The sequence below is a fragment of the Erithacus rubecula genome (assembly GCF_903797595.1).
Source record: "Erithacus rubecula genome assembly, chromosome: 15".
Classification (NCBI taxonomy): domain Eukaryota; kingdom Metazoa; phylum Chordata; class Aves; order Passeriformes; family Muscicapidae; genus Erithacus; species Erithacus rubecula.
In genome coordinates, this window is record NC_136667.1 from 15,079,465 (window position 1) to 15,101,096 (window position 21,632).

The window sequence follows — 21,632 nt, forward strand, 5'->3', positions numbered from 1 at the left end:
CTTGCAGTCTTGGAGACCTCTTAGTTCTCCCAGCTCGTTGCTGTATTTTGACCTATGGGTAGTTGCCTGCAGAGCAGCAGTACATGAAGCCAGTGCAAAAACAGCTTTACTGTTCAGCTGGGTTTCTGGCCAGAGTCCTGCTTTGCCTCCAGCCCCTGCTCGTTGATGAATACCTGTGTGCCACCAGTGATGTGCCCACGTGTGGAAGCACAGCAGGGAGGCTGCTGCCCTAGGGCATGTGTCCTTTGTGGTGGAGCTGGTGTGTGAGAAAGGGGGGCTGAGGCATGGAGATGGTGCCTTCTCCTGAGCTGTCCTCAGCTCGTGTACTGTTATTTCCCCTTATGGCTGTGGTTAGAGCAGCAGCCAGAGGCCTGACTTTGAATGGATGGGTTATAGGAGCTGTGGCAGTACCATTGTTGCAGTGTGACTTGGTGTTGTCTGTGGGCTAGGACACACCATTCCTCCCACCATGCAGCTTGGGAATGGCTCAGCTGTTACAAAACCAATCCTGGCTGCAGCTGCCAGCACTTCTTTCTGCTACAGGCTTTGCAGGAAACTCAGTTACTGCTTTGGGCATGTGCCTGCGTCCTCCCCTCGGTAATCTGCAGCCACAGCATCCCAGCTCCCATGTGCAGGATATCCTGGAAGGCTCCTGCGGAGGTGAGGCAGTCTGGACTGGCAGTTCTTCCAGCCACAGAGCAATAGGGAGGAATATCCTGGCCCAAGCACAGAAGGATGCAGGGGCCACCAGGACAGGGACACCAGTGTTGAAATTGCCAAACTTGTGACATGCTGTGTGTGACTGCCTGCAGTCTCTCCTGGCCTTGCCTGCAGCTCTGCTTGTTTCTGGTTAGAGTTGAGAGAGCATGGAGCCCTTCATCTTACTGCTGTGGCTGGTATTTGTCTGTGAGCTGGAGTGTGTGGCAGCTGCCCCAGCCCTGCAAGGCCAGCCCTTAGTGCAGGTGTAGAGATGAGGTAAAAGGGAGCCTTGCATCACTTGGGAGAGGCAGCCCCTCATGCCCAGCCAGAGTCATGCTGTCACTGCCTTGTCCCTTTCCTGGCCAGCACTGGGTGGTGGTGGGAGGTGAGGATGCTGCCTCTGGCAGCAGTCTGGGAGCCAGCCCAGGCTGCCCAGCACTGCCAGCTTCAGGAGTGAGCCCTGTGGGGAACTGGCTGCTGTAGTTCATCCCAGCCTTCAGGGGATAGAGCTGCTGTTCAGGGACAGCAGGGAGACTGGCAAACTGGCTGGCAGGCAGCTAGGCTGTTATGGTTAACTAATGCTACCCCTGACAGTGAGCAGTACACCCTGATCCCTGCCCAGCCCTCACTGGGACAAAGTGATAGTACAGCAGTCAGTCCCAGCACTGTCTAGCCAAGCCTGGTGGCAGCTGTCCCAGCACCAGTCATCCTTCCACTGGTGTCACTGTTCCAGCACCAGTACTGACTCAGCTGGTACTACCCAGCACCAGTTGTCCTGGCATTTTACTGCCCAGGCACCAGCTTGGCCCAGTACAAGCTGGCCTAGTCCCAGCAGAAGGAAAGCACCAGCAGCTTGGATCAGAAAAAAGCTGGTCTTGGTTCCTGGCCTTGCTCACTAAGCAGTTGCTTGGAGTGTGAGCAAAATAATTCTTCAGCTGCAGAAGCAGCACCCAGACCTTGGCCACCTGTGACCAGGTACCAGCCCGCTCCTTCAACACACGCCACTCCTCCTTGCTGGAACGCCACAGCCCCTTGAAAAGCTTCCCTCTTTTCCTATCAAGCATGCAATGCTGCAGCAGTTGCTTATCTGAGCATGGCAAGAGGACATAGCTGAGCTGAACAGGACAGGTGCCTCAGTGACCAGCTGCTGGCCATGGACCAGAGCTGTCAGTGCATGATGTTTGGTTTCCTGGCACTTGGGCCATCTCAGGGCTGTGGTCAGCCAGGTATTGCTGTCCTGCCTTCACAGCAACCATGCAAGTTTGGATCTACTTCCCAACATCTGGCAGAAATAAAGCACACATCCATGTCAAACATAATATATTTATAGCAAAAATAGGCTTTTTCTGTAGCTTCCATACACAAGGTTTTCTCCCCGTATATTTACGCAGTAAACAGGTCGACTGAAGCAGCGTGCGCTGGCTGACTCGACAGCTGCCCTTGCTTCAGGCTCCCACTTACAACGGGTGACTTCATTCCCCTTTTGTGGCTGCTCTCTGGAGCCTGCACTGGTGCCCTTGTACCTCTCCAGCTTGGGGTTGTGGCACAGGCAGGGAGCAGCCCAGGGAGATGGGGGAATGGTGGTGTATGCCCCCAGGCAGAGGGCAAGGCTGGTGGATACGCTGCCTCTGTTCAAATGAGCAGTCCCAGAAGTGCCCCCCAACCCACATTCAAGAAGAAGCTTCCTGTAGCTTACCTGTGCTGTCCACAGGTTCTTCCACCATGCTGTTAAGCAAGTGACAGAGCACAGGACCTCAGGCCTTTCATGGTGGTAAGAAGATACAAATCACATTAACTCAAACACATTAACAAGCCTCCCTTGTTCCTTCTGCCTCTCTGCTTATGGCAAGCAGAGGAGGGGCTTAGGACTGCCAAAGTCCCCAGCAGAAACCACAAGTGCCTGAACACTGTCAAAGACCTTGTCATCCCGCTGTCGGAGAAAGCAAAGCACAAGGATGCTCTGCCAGCAAGAGCTTCACAGTTTGGAGTTTGCTGGGTCATCTCTTGTCCATCCCAGAAGGGTTTGGCACACAGACCTAAAGGACATAACACACAGGCAACAAGTGCATCCCCTTGCTGTCCTGGGGAAGGGCCCTTGCTAGGAGCCAGCGCTTCTTGCTGCCTAACCCTGCAACTCAGAACATTGCAATACTCCCACACGCTGCCCGCATTGTTCCCAAGTGAGAGACACCACCCCGATGAGGACAGGTGCCCAAGGGTGGCTTTGCAAGCAGAGCAGCCACTGCAGCACAGGGAAGGAAGCCAGTTCTCCTTTCTGCCCTCCCTGTGCCACCGAGGCTCCCACAGCACCCAGGCAAGGAGCATCCCCCTCTAATCCCCTCCCACTTCCCTCTCCCCCATGTTTTTGGCAGTCCTCCTTGGACACGTTCAAGTCTCCAGCATCTCAGCAGCACGGATTTGCCTCACAGTTTGGTAATTGCACGTAACAGGGCCACTCAGTGACCCCCACAAGGCGAGGGGAACCAACAAAAAGGAACAATACAGTCAAGTAAACTAAATCAAGAAATCCCTCGCCGTCGGTCCCAGCATGACAGGTCCCACATGAGTTCAGGGAGACAGGAGGCTGCCCCGCCCTGCTGCAGCACAGCTCCCACCATCTAGGAGATCATGTACTGGGTGATGGCCTGCAGTGCGTACAGCAGCTCTGCCTGCATCCGGGCTTCCAGGATGAGCAGGTTCACGTGGACCTGGGGGACAGCAAGAGAGGCTCAGGGAGCTGAAGTGTGCTGTGCTCAGCAGTGCAACTGCCCACCTGGGCAAGTCTTTTGTCATCAAAATGTCATCAATTATTCCAGCTCAGGCAGCTTCCCTTTTCCCCTCCCCCCAGTCCTCTAGGCTGTGGCTGCTTCCCAGAGCTTCGTGCCAGGGAGTCCCCTGCATACTTGGCAGCAGCATTCCAGGCTGGCAGCAGCACAGTCCCTGACACCCACAGCAGCCGTTCCTGTGAGTTACAGCTTGACAGAGGGCTCGCCAGGAAGCACTCACCACTGGGGTAATGACCTTGCTGGAGCTGCCTGTGCTGCTGGTGCCCCTGGTCTCATCACAGTGGGCAGCCCCATGCCACACTAAGCCCAACTCCTTACAGCCAGTTTTCATTTCCCCCCACCTGTCTCAGACTGGTTTGGTGGCTCAAAGATCTCCCATGCATCTCTCAAAGCATCCCAGCATGCAGCCCCTGCCCACTCCCAGCACCACCACAGCCAGAGCCAGGGGCCAGCTCTCCCACCTTTTCACTGTGCTTGAACTGCTTCCAGAACCTGTCAAACATTTCTGAGTTTGTCTTCTCTGGGTAGCAGGTTACAGTTTTAATGTAAACTTTAAGTATTCGCTCCAGGAGCTGATTCACTTCTGCATAGTCATAATCATCGTACCTGTGGGGAGCACAGTGGCGAGTCATGGCCAGCACCTTGCCTGTGGTCTACCTGGGGCATGGCACAGCCACAGGGCAGGGGGGCACACGGCAACAGCCACCAGGCACTGAAACTCTGTCCCCAAATCCCCCTGCCCCAGCCAGAGCAGTTCAGTATCTCTTCCCTGCCTGTCTCAACATCCAGGCAGGTGATTCACCTCTCTCCCTTCTCCATGCTCATCTGCATGACAGATGAGTGCCCTGCCCTCCTCCCACCTGGGTCAGATGAGTTTTCTCTCCTGGACTGTGAGGTTGGATTCCCTACCTAATGCCAAACATGCAGTGGATGTAGTTCCAGATGCCCCGCTTGAAAACAGAGGGTTCACAGCCCTGCCGCTTGGCCATGGCACTGCTTTGCAGACCATCCACCATCCTAAACTTCTCATCCAGGAGATGCCCAATGTCAGAGTAGAGCCGGTTGACCAGTGAGAAGCCATGGTCTTCCCAGGAGTAATCCTGTTGAGCATAACAAGAGAATTTTGCAATTGCAAAAAGGAGCTTGGAGCATGTTCCCAGGAAAAAGGGCTGGAGACCTTGGGAAGCAGAAGAATTCAGTGAATATATTCTGGAGGTGGCTCTGCCCAAATCACAACATCCCTTATCAAGCAGCTTTTGAATGGTTTTGACCCTTGCCTACAAGAGGGCCATGTGAAAAGAATCATCAGCCACTGGGGACAGAAGTCACGTCCCTCTTCCCAACCCTATAGGGGTAGGGCCAGTCTGCATGGGCAACTCTGCCACTGTTTGCTGCTCCATGAGGAATGGGAAGGGGAGGGGAGCAGGAGACTTACCTGGACTCTGAATACCTGCGTCTGATCCTCATCACGCCGGGCAAAGTCTTGGTATCCAAAGTCAGGGTCCTGCATGTAGCATGCAAGGTTGGTGGCACCGGTGACTTCCCCATCAGTATCTGCAAGAGGGGAGAGCCCTGCAAACAGGTCAGAGCAGTGTTCAGTTGCCCTGTTCCCAGCCACATCAGGCATTGAAAGCCAGCCCTTGCTCTGCCCCACATGCATCCCATGAGCCCCTCTGAACCACACACCATGGAAAATGTAAAACACAGAGGAGCAACACCCAGTGTGCCATATGAACTCCCTCCCTGTACACCCACCTCTGCTCCCTGCCCCTCACCTTCATCTCGGTCTTGCTGCAGCAGCCTCATCTCGTCCCTGCCCTCAGTCTCCACATGGATGCGCTGCATGCGTTCCCGGAGGGAATCCAGCTCCATGCAGGAGTCCAGGGACTGCACAGACACAGGCCTGGGGGTGAGGGCAGTGTCCCAGCAGCATCCCCCATCCCCTGCAGACCCACCCTCCGGGGCTCACCCGCTTGCGGTTGATGCGCAGCAGCTCCTGGCTGTAGCTGTTGCTGGCAGTGGCCTCGCAGAAGCACTGGTTCCCAAGTGACAGTGGCTTCAGTGAGCCTCGGCCCCCCAGCCCCTCATCCTGCTCGCAGCCACAGCCGAAGACAAAGCTGGCGAGTGCGTGGCAGTGTGCCAGCAGGACGACAGCATGCACCAGCTCTGCCAGTGACCAGCTCCACTCGCTGATCTTCAGCAGCTTCTGCAGAACATGGACACACAGCAATGTGACACAGGCAGGAAGACAGGGTGCTGGCAGCCCCGGGGGACGCTGCTGTCCCCACTGCCATCCTGGTCCCTGGCTGATCACCCTTTCCAGTACCTCAATGTGCTCCTTGGTGATGAGCCATGGCCGGTGTGCCAAGATCTTGTTGATCTCGTTGAGATTGCGGAGTTTTGGGGGGATGAATTCAAGGCCGCGCAGCCACTGGGGGTCACCCCCTGCCCTCAGGAACTGCAGCACGTGCAGGTTCACCAGGTACCGGCACTGGTGCCGGGCTGCTGCCTGCAAGAGCAGCACATCAGCATCTGCCCCAGCAGGACAGGCATCCTACACCCACCTCTCGCTCAGCCTCCAGGAGGCCATGATTTTGGCCCCTGATGAGAAGCCCACGGTGCAGGCTATCTGCTGGAGGTTAAGGAGAGCCTCATAGGGCTGAGCAGAGCTCCCTTGACAACTCCCAGCAGGGCTCACCATGATGGCGATGTAGTGCCGGCAGTCAAAGGGCAGGGGGCCATCCATGTGCATCAGGTAGTGCTGCGTCTTGAGGAAGCTGTCAAGGTACTGTGGGTGGTAGCCCATCTGCTGGGTCACCGCCTCCAGCCGCCCTCGGCTTGCCAGCACCTTCACAAAGAGGAACTGAGGGCACTCGGGGTCGCTGCTGGACATCTTCACTACCTGCAGGAAACACGTTTTGCTTAGCTCTTCCCAGAGCAGCCCCCACTGCAGCAGCACACCTCAGCCAAGCTCAGGCTCTGCAAGGGGCAGAGAGACTTTTCCCAGCTTGGTGCTGCCAGAGGGACACTCATGGCTATCAGGCAGAGCACTGCTCAGTGCCACACGGAGGACGGGCTACAAGACACACAGGTCGGTCCCTCTCTGGGAGAAGGCTCTGCATGGTGAGTGGAAGCAGAGGGCAAACCAGGAATGATGTTTCTTGTAGTGGTGCAAGGCCAGATCAGGAGAAACATGACACAAAATACATTTCAGAATGGAGCAGCCCATCTGCCTTACCACCAGCACAGAGCCCTCCTGCCCAGTACCAAGATGAGAGAGAGCTGTGGAAACAGCAGAGGGGCTCCCAGGCCCTGGCAGGCCAAGAGACAAACCATCTCCTGGTACCTTCCATGTGATAGCAGACAGAAGAGCTCCTCACATGTTGCCCGAGCAGACAGCATGGGAGTGGGTCCTGCAGCACAGAGCACAGCTGTTACTGGATGTCCCCACCAGAGAAAATGCAGATGGGCAACTCGGCAAGGGTGGCCCAGACACCCCCAGCAATGCCCATGCCCTCCTGAGAGGGTAGTGGGAACAGAGGGCAGGGATGTTGGAAAGATGCCCAGGCAGCTGCTGTACTCCAGCAACTGTGTTGCCACAATTCCCACCTGGCAGCATGGTCTGCACCTGCAGCCTGCCCACCCACCCACTCCAGCAGGTGCTAACCCTTGTCACACAGAAAGTCACAGCTCCTGCTTGCATGTGGGAGCCCAGGCAGCACCCTTGGATGCAAAGGATGCATCTCTTCTCCCAGGCTTGAACTGAAATCTCTCCTGGGAAATTCTGGCCCTGCTGATACCACTGTCTTGTTCCTTCCATGTGTCTCTCCAGTGCAGTCACCCAAAGGCTGGTGACTGGAACAGGGCAACAATAGTGGCATAGGAGAAAACCAGGAGCACTTCTGCAAACCACCAAAGCTACAGGGTGCTTGGCAGAGCACCCAGGGATGAGGGGCAGACAGAGCAGGGGTGAGCTGCGTGGCAGCAGAAAGCAGTTGCACCCACACAGGCAGTGCAGGAAGCAGCCCAGGCTATTTTCCACCATGCTGCACTTCTGGTGAAAAGAGCATTGCTCAAGTGTCAAGAGATTTACTTGATGACATTTGGAGTGTCCTCTTCACTTCCTCTGGTAAAAGGGGTCCACAAAACCCCAAAACTCAAATTCAAATCGAAAGAGATGAAAAGCACCAGCTTCTCTGATCAACAGGAAAAGATGAAAACCAGAAGTGACCTGCAAAAGCCCCCTATAAAGTCCCTCTGCCTGGGGAAATGTCACCAGGACATCCAATGGGCTACAGCCACTGATATTCTCCTGGAGGGCTGAGGTGGAAGAGCTAGCAGCCCTTCCACTCCCCCCAGGGAAAGGTAGTCCCCAGTAAGGAACTGAGCAACCAGCCCATGGCTCAGCCTCTGGTGCTGCCAGCTCTCCTCACTCTGCTTGTCCAGGTGATGATGAAGCAAGCAACCAGGCAGATATGTCTTCGTTGGAGATGATGAAGGAAGCGGGGGGGGGGGGGTGGATGAAGGTGAAGAAGAGCCACCTCCGTGGCACTCAGCCAGGCTGAACTGCTCATCCCAAAGGCACCAGCTCAGCCCAGGGTGTCTCCTACCGGCACCACCTGCCACATTCCCTCGGTTCTGCCTCCCCAGCCTCTCGCATTGGCCCCAGTGCCACCTTCCTCATCCTCCTCGGTCACTGCCCTCCTCCTCCTCCCCTCCATCCACACGCACTCCCGGGCTGTAGGAGCATCGCCTCCCTCTCTAGGGGAATGTTTCTGTGTGCGAGCCCCCTGAACTCTAACAGGCACCCCAGCTGCGTACCCACCACCAACCTCGCCCCCTCTCCGCCCGGCGGAGCAGCCGGGGGAGCGGAGACCCAGCGCTCCCGGCCGGCAGCCGTGAACACGTAAAGGCAGGAGGTTGAAGGAGTCCGGACAGCGCCGGGATGTGCGGGAGAGGGGCCAGCGGATCCCGCCGCGCTCCCCGCCCGGCCAGGGCTCATCCCTTCGTCCGATGAGACCGCGGCTCCGTCGGTACCGGCGGTTCCTCCGGTAACGTTCGCTGGAGACGGTGCCACGGCAGCACCTCTCGCCGGCCCTTGTGCCCGGGTATTCGAGGGGACAGGGAAGTACGAGCGCCCGCGGCAGGGGCCCCTACGGCGCTGCGGGCGGCCGGTACCCGGGCCGGTACCCGGGGCCCCATTGTGCGGGCGGCGGCGGCGGCAGCGCCCCCGGTGAACGGCGCGGGCAGTGCAGGCGGAGAGAGAAAAACAAGTTTGATTGGCAGTGATGGAGCCACGGCGCCTCCCGCATCCCGCACAAAGGGGACGGGGACGGCACCGCCGCACCGGCACCGGCACCGGGAGCAGCACCGGGACCAAGCCCAAGCCCAAGCCGCCGGGCGCAGCACGGTGACAGCGCAGCCTCGCCGGCCCCGCGCACCACCGGGGATGCCCCGGGAATGCCCCGGCCTGCTAGTGCCGCAGCCGTGCCGGCCCGGTGGCGGCGAGCAGGGCGAAGCCCGGTGCTCCTGTACGGGCTCCGGTGGTGGCGGCGGGGCGGGTCCTACCTGCCCCGGTAGCCGCTGGCATCGGCTTCCTCGGGGGTGCTCCACGCTCTGGGGACACACGATCATGGTGAGCCCGTGCCGTGCCGTGCCGTGCCGTGCCGTGCCGTGCCGAGCCGAGCCGAGCCGAGCGCAGTCCCGGTGCCCGGTGCCGGTGCCCCCGCCCGGTGCGGCCGCCGGCAGCGCAGAGCCGGCACCGCGGCAGGCACGGGGGGCGGGCCCGGCTGCGCCAATCGCCGCCGCCAGGGGGCGGCCGCCGCCGCACCACGTGGGCAGGGCTGGAAAGTTACCGGTGCCGGGCGCGCAGGCCACGCCCCCGGCCAGAGTGGGCGGGGCCACGGCTGCCCCGCCGCTGGGGGGCGCTGCCGCCTCTCCTGGGCAGCGCGGGACGCGACGGGAACAAGGCCGGGGAGCGCTGTGCTGGCACCGGCTCTGCCAGGGCCCGGCTGTGACAGTGCCCAGGCGTGACGGTGCCCGGCTGTGCCAAGCTCCTGCTGTGCCAGTGCCCAGGCGTGACAGTGCCCAGCTGTACCAAGGTCCTGCTGTACCAGTGTCCAGTTGTGCCAGGGCCCAGCTGTGCCAGGGCCTGGTTATCCAAGGGTCCTGCTGTGCCAGGGCCCAGCTGAGGGTCCAATTCTTCTCCCAAGCAAACAGTGATAGGATAGGGGGTGTGGTCTTATGTCCTTCTGCCAGGGAAGGTTGAGGTTGGGCATCAAGAGGAATTTTTTCTCAGAAAGGGTGATCAGACATTGGATTAGACTGCCCAGGTAGGTAGTGGAGTCACTGTCCCTAGAGGTCTTTAAGGAAAGACTGGAGCTGGCACTCAGTGCTGTGGTCTGATTGACATGGTGGTGTTTGGACAGAGGTTGGACTCTGTGATCTCCTATGTCTTCTCCAACATAATTGAATCTAGAATTCTGAAAGAGCAGCTGCAGAGGGCTGCAGTCAGTGTTGGCCAGAAAGGTCTGGTCATCTTCAGGAACAGCAGCAGTGGCTGGGGACTTCGGGTAAGCCCCAGAACTGTTTAGAGAGCCCAGAGCAGAGCCCACTGCCCAGTGAGATCGTAGCACATCGCCCAAGTGCACAGGGAGCCCTGTGAGACAGCCAAGAGAGGACTCATCCATCTTGATCTTGATGTTGATTTTGATTGATGAACATGCTGCCACTGTGAGCCTGCCTGGGACAGTCCTACTGTCCCTGCCCTAAGCAGGGCTGGGACAGTAGGATGGCCCCTGCCTCACTTTGTGTGAGAAGTCAGAGGTGTTCAGGAGTTGAGGCTCCACTGGTGCTTTCCCCAGACCCTGCAGGATGAGCCTGGGCAAACCCTGGTGGGCAGATCTTTACTGCCACTGGAAACTGAAGACACAGGCGAAGGAGCAGTGAGGCCCTGGGGGAACTGCCAGGATGATACACTGCCTTGCTGTCTGAGCCAGCATGGGCAGGACACAGGAACAACCACAAAACCATGGATGAAATCCAAAGAGAAAATTTATTTTCGTTACCTCACCGACTGGAGGATCCCCCAAGAAGCACCCAGGCAGAGGCACATAAAGCAGGGATGCAGGCACTATGCATCTTGGTCCACCCTAGAGGATCACTGAACCTGCTGTTTTGCCTGTTTATCAAGGTTTTCTGCAATTGTGGTTTGCCACTGTGATTTGATCTTTCCCATAGCAGGCCAGGAATCTAAAGCATGTTAAATAAGGTGCAACTAAGTCTATCACAGGCCTGTGTTATCTAAACACAGGATTCTACTTACTGAACACACAAAACTAAACAACAATGGGTATGGTATATGTTTTTCTGCATCAGCTGCAAGACACTTGAGCAGGTTTACAATCTTTCTTGCCTATCTTTCCTTATTTTTCTACACTTGTCCCCCCCTAGGATTCCTCATTCTGTGTGTCCCCATCAGTTGGCCTGCTCAGCTGCATCTGCCCACTCATCAGGACACGTCCCTAGGTGTGCTTGTGGGCACCTTGGAACAGGGAGAGGCTGGAAAGAAGCAAAACCAGGATCCAGAATATTTGGCAGAGGCATGGCAGGAGCAGGGAGCAGTAAGGTTTGGGCAGCAAAGCTGTGAAGAATGAGGGATGCAGGGGTGCAGGGTTGTGTCACAGTCTCCCATAGCTGTTCTGGTAGGGGCTGTGCTCGCTGGGGGTGTCAGGGGGCCCAGGCATTGGAGGTGGTGCATGGTTGCTGCTGTCCCAGAGGGGCTCGTGGCTGTCCTTGGGTGGCAGCTCAGTCACATAGCAGATGTTCTCGCTGTAGTTGGGCTTGAAGCTCTCCACGACATCTTTGGGGACTCCAGCCCATTCCTCCAGGGAGCAGAGCAGGGTGAGAGGAGCTGCCACCCAGCCCAGCCCCAACCCCACACAGCCGGGGTGAGCCCAGGGCAGGGCCGCCTGCACCGCCTTACCTGGAAATTGCCGTTGTGAGTGATGAACAGCTCATCAAAATTCTTGCTGGGGTTGGGAATTCGGGGCATCAAGATGACCCATACTCTGTGCAGGAGAGGTGTGTTATAGGGGAAGAGCCCCAGTGCTGCTGTCCCCAATAAGCTCCCCACACTCACCTTTCCATGCGCACCAACAGGATAACAAGGACCAGCAGGAGCAGGGAGGAGACAATGGGGACCAAGACCGTGCGGATCCCAAACCAGTACAGCTGCTCCTCCACCGTGCCTGGAAAGGGCAGGGGTGACACTGATCCCCAGACAGCACACCACCATGGCAGTGGGGTGGGCCTGCAGGTGGCCCTTTGTGGGTGGCCGTGGCATTGCTCATAGCAGGGCTCAGCTGGGAACAGAGGATGGAGAAGGGGCCTGTCCCCAAGCCCTACCATCCTACCACCATAACTAGCTGGTGACCCTGTCCTGGCCCAGCAATGTTCTCCAATGCTAAGAAGCCCCTGGCAAAAGTCAGCAGGTCCCACTGGTGTTGTGTGTTTTGCTCCCAGAAGTACAAAGGATGCTGCTGCTGGAACCCCAGATGCCCAAATGGGTCTTGGCCCTACAGCTGCTGCCTCAGGCCATTCTGTACTTTCTTGGCCATCTCTTGCCTCTTGAGCCCTGCCGTGCTCCAGTCTATCCTATCCCACTGCAGCCCTCAGAACATACCTTTGCTAGTGGAGTTGCTGCCCCAGATGACAGGAAGGCTCCACTCGCTCCAGAACTGGGTGCTGCCACAGAATTTGTTGATCTTGCTGCGCACATAGAAGGTGTAGGACTTCTCATAGTCCACACTTGGTAAGGAGAAGACATCTCCATTCACTGTGAGCTCCTGGAGAGACATAGACATAAGCCCTGCGCTGCTGGCTGGGACCACCTTGAAGGCTGGTGCACAGCTCACCCCCAAGCACAGCCACAAGGGTGCTGTGCCCAGGGCTCTCACCGTCCATCTGGTGTCCTTATTGCTCTTGTACTTGACAGCATGCTCCAGGCACTTGCCTCTGGGGTATGGGGAGGCCCAGGTCAGCTGCAGCTGATTGTTGCTCATGTTGCGGATGGTCAGGTTGACAGGAGCCGCTGGTTTCACTGCCAGGGACAGGTAATGCCCAGTGAGGGCTGGCCCTATGCATGCCCCAGTGGCCCTGCTGCCAGCTGGCAGCTCACAGGAGAGCTCTGAGAACCCACAGCCCTGCAGAGGAGAGAGGGTCCCCCCACCACTCTGTACCCAGGTCCTGCAGCTCCATGCGCTTGCTGGGGATCTCCAGGGTCTTGCCGCCAATGCTGGCATTGATGAGAACATGGAAGGGCTGGAACTGGATGAGCTCGTTCTGCTCAAAGTAGCAGCCAGTCCTGACATCCTGGTCCTGCAGGTAGTGCTTGCACTCCACCACCTTGTCGGTCGCGTTCTTGTACCTGTGCCACAGTGCGTTACCAGGACTCTCCAGGGCCTCACATAACCCAGCCCTCACCAGGACCCCTCTCCCCAGCACAATGCAACATAGTTCCTCATGTAATAGAGAGGCAAGAAAGAAAAGAGAGCTTTATTCAAAGAAACACTACACATATATAGAGGGTAGTTTGTGCAAAACAGAATAGAAAAGACTCATTGGTCCAAGAAGGGAACACCTCTTTAAAAGCATACTTTTGCAAAACATCACGTCTCTCACATACCCTGCAGGTCCACAATCGTTATAATTTCTTGACCTTGTAAAGGCCTGAGAAAGGCAAGGCCTCAAGGTTGCTTTTTCCTTGGTTCCCAGCACCATCCAACGACACATCCCATGCTGCTTGCCCTAGAGACAGAGGCTGCCCCACCCTGGGCTTGGGGAGGAGGAGCAGCCTGATGCCAGGACCAGCAATGCTGGCAGGAACCGCCCTACACAGGGACCCACTGCTGGACACTCTGCCACAGGACTGGCCATGGGGCAGGGGCACCTACCAGTAGAAGAGGGAGTAGTTGACTGTGGGCATCTCTCTGCTCCCCCACATGCAGGTCATGTACTCCTCGTTGAAGAGAACACACTCCACTCCTGCAAGCAACAGACACTGCTGGGCATGGCAGCGGTGGGTGGCTGTGCCAGGACCCAGGGGTGCACAGGAGACACATGGCACATGCCAGATCCCTGCATACGTGCAGGGATCTATGAACCTCTCTCCGTGTGAACCAAACAAACTCATCAGCCAGCACTGCAGGGGCAGGAGAAAGCCAGAGTCCAGCTTTCCTGGGTTGTAATGTAACACAATGGAGCAAACAGGCTGTTCCTACATGTGGAGATGGAGGGCACCTTCCCACCAGCCCAAAGGTCCAGGGATACAGAGGGGCTTTTTCCACAGAAAGCTGTTGTTTTACTGACAACCATACAAGGAGTGGATTTTTTCTCAGAAAACAGTGGCTGGGATGAGAGTGCCAGGTGGAAAGAAAAACCTGTTTCCTGTCCCCTTCCTGTGCACAGCACTACTGAGGTGACCAGGAAGGAAAGGGCAGCTGGTGCAGACCCACTGACCATCCTGGCCAGCACCCACACATAGCACAGAGCAATAGGATCTGCTGGTAGAGTGATGGGGCAGGCGTGCTGCCGGGCTAGTAGCCAGGGGCTGCTGGGCTCACAAATGCTCCAGCACTAGAGTGGGCCCAAGGACACCCCCAACAGGGAGCCTGACCCTCCTGGCAGCCCCACTGCAAGGGGCCATAAAGGTGCCACAGGTCCTGGGACACATCAGGGGTTGCAGGGTTCCCGGTGTGTGCCACGACAGCGCGCCAGCCCACACAGCCCCACATCCTGTCCTCACCCGCCATCACTGGGAGCTCCATTCCCCAGCCCCAACCACAAAAGGGGCCCGTGGCCTTCCCGTGTGCCCCCTTACCTGTGTGGCCGTGGGCAGCAGCAGGGTGGGGACCTGGCCCACAGAGGAACAGGAGGACGGGCACAAGGAAGGTGCCAGGCGCTGCCATGGGGGCTGCTGACCGCGGACGCGTGCGAACAGCCTCAGCCAGGGCTGCCGGCTTCCGCACCGCACTACTTCCTGCCCCACGGCACCGCCTGCACCGCGGCCCCCCCTCCGTGCTGTCCCCTATGGGCACCCTGCCTCACCCCACTGGGGCCCCACAGCTCGTCCCACTGGGACCCCATGGCTCATACCAGTGGAACTCCACGGCTCATCCCACTAAGATACCACAGCTAACCCACTGGGACCCCACAGCGCATTCCACTGGCACCCCACGGCTCGTCCCACCGGGACTGCATTACTCTTCTTGTCAGTTCCCAGCCTCACACCTCTTGGACCCCGCAAATAATCCTGCCGTGTTCCCATGGCTCATGCTGTAGGGCTCACCGCCACTGCGCTGCCCCCGGAGCATGGCTGGAATGGGGATCCCAATGCCCAGCCTGCCTGGATCACAGGGAGCATCACTGGGGGCATTAGGGGAGGGAGCCGCTGCAGGGAGAAAGTCACAACGGGGCTTTGTGTGTGTGACAGTACGGCCGGTGCCCGCGGGGGCTGTTGCCGGTGCGGTGATGGCCACACCTGGGTGTTGGTGGCCGGGGTCCTGGCGGTGCCCCGGCACCGGGGCCGGGGGGTGAGTGGGGTGGCGGGCATGTCACGTGATCCTGTCCGGACACGCCACCGGCGCTGCCTCCGCCGGGGGGCGCGCGCGCGCCCCTCGGGCTGCCCCGTCCCTCCTCGGCACTTTTCGGCTTTGCTCGGTCCGGGCTCGGGCCCTCCCGGCACTCAGCTCTTTTTGTCCTCGCTCGTCCCAGCTTCGGTGACGCTCGGTTCTCTCCGGCTACTCTCGGATCTCTCCGGCTGCGCTCGGTGCTCTTCGTCTTTCCTCGGTGCAGTCACAGCAGTACTCGGGCCTCTCCGTCAATTTTCGGCACTCTTCGGCAACATTCGGGCCTCTCCGGCAACGCTCGAGCCTCTCCGGACTCCTTCGGCCCGGGTTCGGCGGCGCCCACCTGCCCCGGCGCAGCGCGCAGCGCGCAGGCGCGGGCGGCCCCGGCGGCCCTTGTTGTGGCCCGGCCGCCCCCGCCCGGCCGGCCCGCCATGGCGGCCTTCGGCGTCCTCAGCTACGAGCACCGCCCGCTCAAGCGCCCGCGCCTCGGCCCGCCCGACGTGTACCCGCAGGACCCCAAGCAGAAGGAGGTATGGGGGGTATTGGGGGGACCCGGGGCGCAGCACTGCTGTGCCGCGGCCGGACCTGAGGAAGCGCCGAGTTAGCGGCGCGAGGGCCGGGAGCTGGGCGAGGGGCCCCGTCCCGCCGGCTCCCCCGGGGTTGGGGGGCGCTGGTCAGGCCGGGGAGCCGCGGGCCCCGTGTCCCAGCACTGCCCTGGGCGGTGCCTGGTGGCGAGGGCTGGGGGAGGTCGGCGGAGCAGCCGGGCCTCCTCTTGTTCAGGCCCCGTCGTGGGGACAGAGGTTGCGGTGGTGGGCGCGGAGGGGCCGTGCCGGGCCCTGCTGACCGTCCTTCCCCCGCAGGATGAGCTGACTGCGCTGAATGTCAAGCAAGGCTTCAATAACCAGCCGGCGGTCTCTGGGGACGAGCACGGCAGTGCCAAAAATGTCAATTTCAACCCGGCGAAGGTGAGAGACGTCCCTGCGGTCGAGGGGCTGGTTTGGCAGGGCAGCCAAATCTTGGATCTTTGACTGTCTTGGGTCTCGTTCGTTCTCTGTGTCGAGAGCTAGGAGATCTTTCCCTTTTGCATGGGTGTTTTTAAGACTTGACCCTCTGTTTCAGTAGAATCCAAGTTCTCCTGTCGTTTAGAACTGTGTCCCACCTTTGAGGGAGCGGGTTCTTGTCTGTCTCACTGCGTCTTAGGGGCACGTCTGTGCCTGCAGTTTTCGTTGAGTCAGTATCTAGGACTCTTAAAATTCTGCAATTAAAGCACAAGGCTATTATAGTAGGAATGGGAAACTCCTTATTGGTTTGGTTACATTATGGCCATGGTAAAAGGAAAGTATAATTTCTTGAAGCGTCTGGAAGTTTAAAAATGGGAGTTATATAATAGGCTTCAGCTCCATTTTTCCAGTCTCTGAAATCAAGATGTTGACTTCCTGACAAAACAACTAGTAATGACCTGGGTTGGAAGGCAATCAATAAGCACAGGATATTTGTTTTTCTTGGCTGACTTCTGTCTGAGAAGCCTTCTGTCTGGTTTGACAAGTATTTTTAAAGAGTTGTGTCCATCTCAACTTGAGTCCCCTACCATTGAGGAACGGTAAATGATATTTTAAGCTCACTAATCAGATCTTTGACCTCTGAAATGTAATTAATTTTTTGTTTTCCTCCTCCAGATCAGCTCAAATTTTAGCAGTATTATTGCAGAAAAGCTGCGGTGCAACACCCTGCCTGACACGGGGAGAAGGAAACCCCAGGTCAATCAGAAGGATAACTTCTGGCTGGTGACAGCACGTTCTCAGAGTGCCATAAACAACTGGTTCACAGATCTGGCTGGAACTAAGCCCCTCACTCATCTTGCTAAGAAGGTATGTTACAGGAGAGGCAGCCTGACAGGGCAGAGAATTTAATCTGTGCTTCTTTCTGTATGTTTTCTGAAGGTCTTTACTGTTGGGAGAAGTTTCTTATCTATGCATCTTGTAAAGCTTTCACCTTGAGGAGGGGATGTAGTGTTTGTAGGATTTGCCCTGACTGTAGTCATCGACACATTGAGAACTGGTCTCTTGTCTGTTATTTATATGTGTGTTCACCTTTGCCTTTTGGCTTGTAGGACACAACTCATTTAAGGTTCTGTTGTTTTTCAGAAGAGCTGCCACTGTTGCTTTTTGTCTATTGTTTATATTAGGGCATTTCTGTTGTGGAAGGTTTCTCAAGTTCTCAAAAGTCAGAGTGAGAATTACTGAAAATAATCATCTAAATGACTTCCCAGTCTTTTATTGCAGTGAGGCTTTTCTGCTTTTCAGCAGAGGAGAGTATGTGTGCTATCACTTGGTCTTGGCCAGGCTTCAGTATTTCTATGCCCTGTTGTCTAGGGGTAGATATTTCCTTTATAGCTGTGAATTCTGTAGAGTATGAAAGAAGGGTCTCACTCTGGCATTTTATCAGGCCTGATAGCAAGGGAGAGAGCTCTCTCTCTCAGGGGAGGCCTACCAACAAGGTACTTGAGAATCTGGTATGCACTGTGGGGAAAAAACATAACTCCCAGTTGCAAAATGGTCTGAGTCATGCCTGGGGGAAAATAATCAGATGTTCCCAGAATCTGACTCTTTATAAACTTGGTCCTTCTTTGCATTTTGGCTGTCAGTTTCCTGAGGTCATGGTGAAAGCTTGAACCATTTAAGATTTTCCCCTGGTTTTCCTGCAATGAGCTCCATCCATTTTCATGAACTTAGGTGTGAAAGAGCCACTTTTAGTAGTCATGTAGGCTGACTTTGAGACATCAGAGAATAATTGGGAAGAATGTGGGAAACATAGCAGGTAAATGAACATCAGTAGTTCAGAGACTTGAAGATATCCACAAAATGGGCCTGGTTTTTGTGATTTTATTTTCATTTCTCTGTGAAAACACACATACTTTTGCTCTCCAGAGTATTGTGTGGAAATGAGTCCCACAGTTGTATTTTTCTCTGTGATATGTTCTTGCTTCCTGGTTTATAGTCCTGCAGTCTGGTTATTTCACTGGTATCCTCTTATGTTGTATCTTGAATTTTGAATCTTGCATAAATGCATTCCTTCCTACTATGTACTCAGCTCCCTGCTTACGGTCTTCTGTTGAGTATTCATGATATTGTGAGACTTCTGTAACCACTTGATTTTGTATACAAAGTTAAGAATCCTGTCTTCACAGGAGTATGGCAGATACTCTGTTACTCACTCAGTCCTTAGTCTGTATCTTTCATAGCTCTGTACCTGCTTCTGGAGCCCAAGATATTTGCAGGACTCAGGGCATATGGATTTACAGTGACATAATTACATTTTCTGTCTTCTTTCAATTTGTTTTGTTTCTGTTTATACTGAAATGCAGCTCTGGTGCTGTTGCTTGCTGACCATGGGTGAATTTTGGCAGTAGGTTTTTTTGAGACAGAGGTACAGTGTTGCTCTGTTCCCTTTTTACGTTTCTCACACCTGTAACAGGTATAGCTGCTTAAGCTGCCTCAGTTCTTATTCTAAGTGCTTGGTTCAGCTTTCTCTCTCCATTTCATTACAGGTGCCCATCTTTAGCAAGAAGGAAGAGGTCTTTGGTTATTTGGCAAAATACACTGTTCCAGTAATGAGAGCAGCATGGCTCATTAAAATGACTTGTGCCTATTATGCTGCCATCACAGAAACAAAGGTGAAGAAGCGTCATGTCATTGATCCCTTCATTGGTAAGCACTCTGTGTGCGGCACTGGGTTTGTCCATTGCAGCTGTTTCCTTCTAAGCCTGCTCTTGATTAGTAAGAGATACTCTGGAAATCCATATAAAGTGTTTTCCTGCTGATAAGTCCTTGGGTTCTGATGTAAGTGTCTGAACAACAGGCCTACCTGTGAAAGTACACTGAAAAATAACAGCCATAAATGCTTCCTGGGAGCCTTACTTTTCTTTCTCCCTGTTAAGTTCTGCTGAGCTCATTAGCTACCTAACCTGTGTTTTCTTACCATACAAAGGCTGTAAAGTTGCAATTTAGCAATGACTGATTAGCTACTTCCCAAGTGTGTATATACATCTCCCAGAGAATTTTGATATGTTACTCCCTGTCTGTATTTCCAATTTCATTAAGCATTACTGGATCCAACATCCTTTGCATCCTGGCCTGCTCCAGATTGCTGTGGTCTAGAAGAATTCCCCCGACTATGTTCTGGGTTTTTTTGCTTCCTACCTGTGCACTGTCCTGGTTCTTTCCTGCTCCTCTGCCACAGTGCTCACTGCTAACCTGTTTTCTCCAGAATGGACACAGATCATCACCAAGTACCTGTCAGAGCAGCTGCAAAAAATTGCAGAGTTCTACAGACAGCTCCCAGGGCAAGGCTGTGGTTCACCATCAGGACCAATGCCCCAAGAGGTGGAACAGGCTTTGAAGCAGTGGGACTACAATGAGAAACTGGCTATGTTCATGTTCCAGGTGAGGGACTGGTGATGGCTGCTGGGTCAGTGTGAGCAGAGGAGGGCAAGGGGAATGGATGCCAAGTGATTTATTTCTGCTAAATGCTCTTTCTGTGAATAGACCACTAGGACTGGATGCAGTTTTCAGCTCAGTAATAGGACAGGGGTAGCACAGAACTGTGAAGATTTCCAGAGTTATTTCCACTGTTGGAGTGCAAGCTGCTGCTGCTGCTCTGCCTTACCTCAGTGGAGGTTATTTCAGCTTTCATCCATTTGCTCTGCATTTATCTGTGTGCAGGATGGCATGCTGGACCGGCATGAATTCCTGACATGGGTCCTTGAGTGCTTTGAGAAGATACGGTCAGGAGAAGATGAATTCCTGAAAATGCTCCTTCCTTTGCTGCTGCGGGTGAGAAATGCACTCTCAGCTTGCTTTAGGAGAGTGCTGACTTCTGCTTTGGCCATCCCCTTCTTATTGCCTAAGGGCATAATGAGTTCCTTTGCACCAAGAACAGCAGGGAGTGTCCCTATGAGCATCCCTCTTAGCTCATACAAGGATGTCTGTTTAGTCCTGGTATTTTCAGGTTTTAATTTTCCTTTAGCCTTTTCCCTGCACTGGGCTTGGTAATCCCTGCCCGTGCCACAGCTGTGATTGTGCACCAGTATATGGAAACTGCTTTTTTCTTTCTTTCTCTTGCAGCAGATTTTGGACAAACCTTTGAGGCTCTGGGAAGGCTGGGTGTGGGTGCTTTTTTATACATTAAGTCATTGCCAGAGAGCATTTCAAAGGTTTTTTCTGATGCTTAGTAGCCAGTGGGTGATCCATGATGCTAAGGAGCTTTCTGTAAAAAGAAACTAGCTCTTCAAGGCAGTGTCACACAGTGTTGTACTTTGGGTAGGTCGGGATTTTTTCCTTGTATTCCTTGTGACAAGGATGTTTTCTCCTCCTTCCATCTTCCTGCAGTACTCTGGAGAGTTTGTGCAGTCTGCGTACCTGTCCAGACGTCTGGCCTACTTCTGCACCCGCAGGCTTGCTATGCAGCTGGATGGTGCTGGTGGGCACCCACCACACATCCTGTCTGCCCAGACAGGGAATGCTCTTCCTTCAACTCCCACCCCTCAGCCAGCTGCAGGGAATCCTCCTCCCAGCCCTTTCAGCGACTTATTACTGTGCCCCCAGCACCGGCCAGTGGTGTATGGGCTCAGCTGCATCCTCCAGGTAGGTTTAGGTGATGGTCATTCTGGGGTCAACAGGGACAATTTGTGTGCCATCACAGAAAAATCACTACAGTCTGAGTCAGCAGCTTCTTAAGTACAGAAATATCGAACCATTATTATCTTTGCTGATGTGTTACAGAGCTTTCGTCAGGTGTTAGTGGTGTAGCAGTGCCCTTGACTGACTTGTGTAAGAAAAATGGGTTGGAATAGAGCCTTCTGCTCTACTCACAGGTGCCTCACATGGCTGGGAAGGCTTTGCAAAAGAAAGGATAAGAAAGAAAGAGAGGGTTATTTCCCATTGTGTATATCAATATTGGGTTGTCGTCCAGGAAAGGAAATTACGAAATGAAAGTGATTTGTAATTTTGTCAACTCTGAAAAACAAGCATCCCCTTATCAGAAAAAAAGTTCCCATGGAACAAAACAAACCCCCAAAAAAACCCAAAAAACCAAAAAAAAAACCACAACCAAGCAGCACACACAAGAAACAGCCTCTCCCTCTTTATGGAAGAATGTACTGGTTTAGGAGTGGTAGCATGCTGTGAAAAGGAGCTAATCTAAACTCATAATCTTTGTAAGTGGGATTGATTAAAAGTTATGTTGCAATAAAAGAGAAAGTTTGCCAAAGCTTTTCTGATAAATGTTTGAAGAACAGGTGCTATTGTGACACTGTGGGATTCAGTCCTAACTGCCCTTGTGTCAGAGGCATGTTCTGTTCGATGTATGCATTCACTCATGATTGATTGTGTTTTTCTCCTCCAAGAGGAGAGTGACTTAGGTGAGGTGGGCCCATGCAGAAGGAGTGGAGATTTTCTTCCAGGGGAGAAGAGATTTGTTAAAGCAGAGAAGGCTCCAGAGAATACAGGATGGAGCAGGAGTT

General features: G+C 55.0%; 3 protein-coding genes across 9 annotated transcripts in view; 1 reads left to right on the forward strand and 2 right to left on the reverse strand.

Moving 5' to 3' along the window:
- Positions 1-2,002: 2,002 nt before the first annotated feature.
- Positions 2,003-9,264, reverse strand: LOC306808609 (sestrin-3-like). 2 transcript variants are annotated; one of them, XM_079319322.1, is made up of 9 exons: positions 9,054-9,264; positions 6,184-6,387; positions 5,812-5,994; positions 5,455-5,691; positions 5,261-5,372; positions 4,921-5,039; positions 4,395-4,585; positions 3,947-4,091; positions 2,003-3,407 (listed from the first exon to the last, which is right to left on the reverse strand). In XM_079319322.1, the coding sequence occupies exons 1-9, from the start codon at positions 9,117-9,119 to the stop codon at positions 3,318-3,320; spliced, it is 1,347 nt and encodes a 448-aa protein (XP_079175448.1). In that variant the 5' UTR covers positions 9,120-9,264; the 3' UTR covers positions 2,003-3,317. The 2 variants fall into 2 exon arrangements, with proteins under 2 accessions (XP_079175448.1, XP_079175447.1); XM_079319321.1 differs by having other exon boundaries at positions 4,921-5,057; positions 9,054-9,263.
- Positions 9,265-10,520: 1,256 nt separating this feature from the next.
- On the reverse strand, positions 10,521-14,539 carry IL2RG (interleukin 2 receptor subunit gamma). Its single transcript, XM_079319094.1, has 8 exons — positions 14,365-14,539; positions 13,439-13,529; positions 12,725-12,912; positions 12,443-12,585; positions 12,169-12,331; positions 11,626-11,734; positions 11,470-11,554; positions 10,521-11,368 (listed from the first exon to the last, which is right to left on the reverse strand). The coding sequence occupies exons 1-8, from the start codon at positions 14,450-14,452 to the stop codon at positions 11,165-11,167; spliced, it is 1,071 nt and encodes a 356-aa protein (XP_079175220.1). The 5' UTR covers positions 14,453-14,539; the 3' UTR covers positions 10,521-11,164.
- Positions 14,540-15,450: 911 nt separating this feature from the next.
- The window catches only part of MED12 (mediator complex subunit 12), a 35,611-nt gene continuing 29,429 nt past the window's right edge, over positions 15,451-21,632 (forward strand). For 5 of the 6 annotated variants that reach the window (XM_079318634.1, XM_079318636.1, XM_079318637.1 and 2 more), the window contains exons 1-7: positions 15,476-15,642; positions 15,973-16,077; positions 16,789-16,980; positions 18,660-18,819; positions 19,379-19,554; positions 19,834-19,944; positions 20,500-20,754. In XM_079318634.1, the coding sequence (XP_079174760.1) occupies positions 15,544-15,642; positions 15,973-16,077; positions 16,789-16,980; positions 18,660-18,819; positions 19,379-19,554; positions 19,834-19,944; positions 20,500-20,754 (1,098 nt within the window). In that variant the 5' untranslated portion in view covers positions 15,476-15,543. Of the gene's footprint in view, positions 15,643-15,972; positions 16,078-16,788; positions 16,981-18,659; positions 18,820-19,378; positions 19,555-19,833; positions 19,945-20,499; positions 20,755-21,632 lie in introns of all 6 variants that reach the window. The other variant, XM_079318638.1, reaches the window with a different exon arrangement.

Coding starts and splice junctions, on each gene's coding strand:
- LOC306808609 (XM_079319321.1), bottom strand. CDS start 9,119: ATGATCGTGTGTCCCCAGAGCGTGGAGCACCCCCGAGGAAGCCGATGC. Junction 5,995..6,183: donor GGCACTACATCGCCATCATG/GTGAGCCCTGCT, acceptor CTGCTCTTGCAG/GCAGCAGCCCGGCACCAGTG. Junction 5,058..5,260: donor GCAGCAAGACCGAGATGAAG/GTGAGGGGCAGG, acceptor ACCTGTTTGCAG/GGCTCTCCCCTCTTGCAGAT.
- IL2RG (XM_079319094.1), bottom strand. CDS start 14,452: ATGGCAGCGCCTGGCACCTTCCTTGTGCCCGTCCTCCTGTTCCTCTGT. Junction 12,913..13,438: donor AACTACTCCCTCTTCTACTG/GTAGGTGCCCCT, acceptor ACTGTGGCACAG/GTACAAGAACGCGACCGACA. Junction 12,586..12,724: donor CATGGAGCTGCAGGACCTGG/GTACAGAGTGGT, acceptor TGTCCCTGGCAG/TGAAACCAGCGGCTCCTGTC.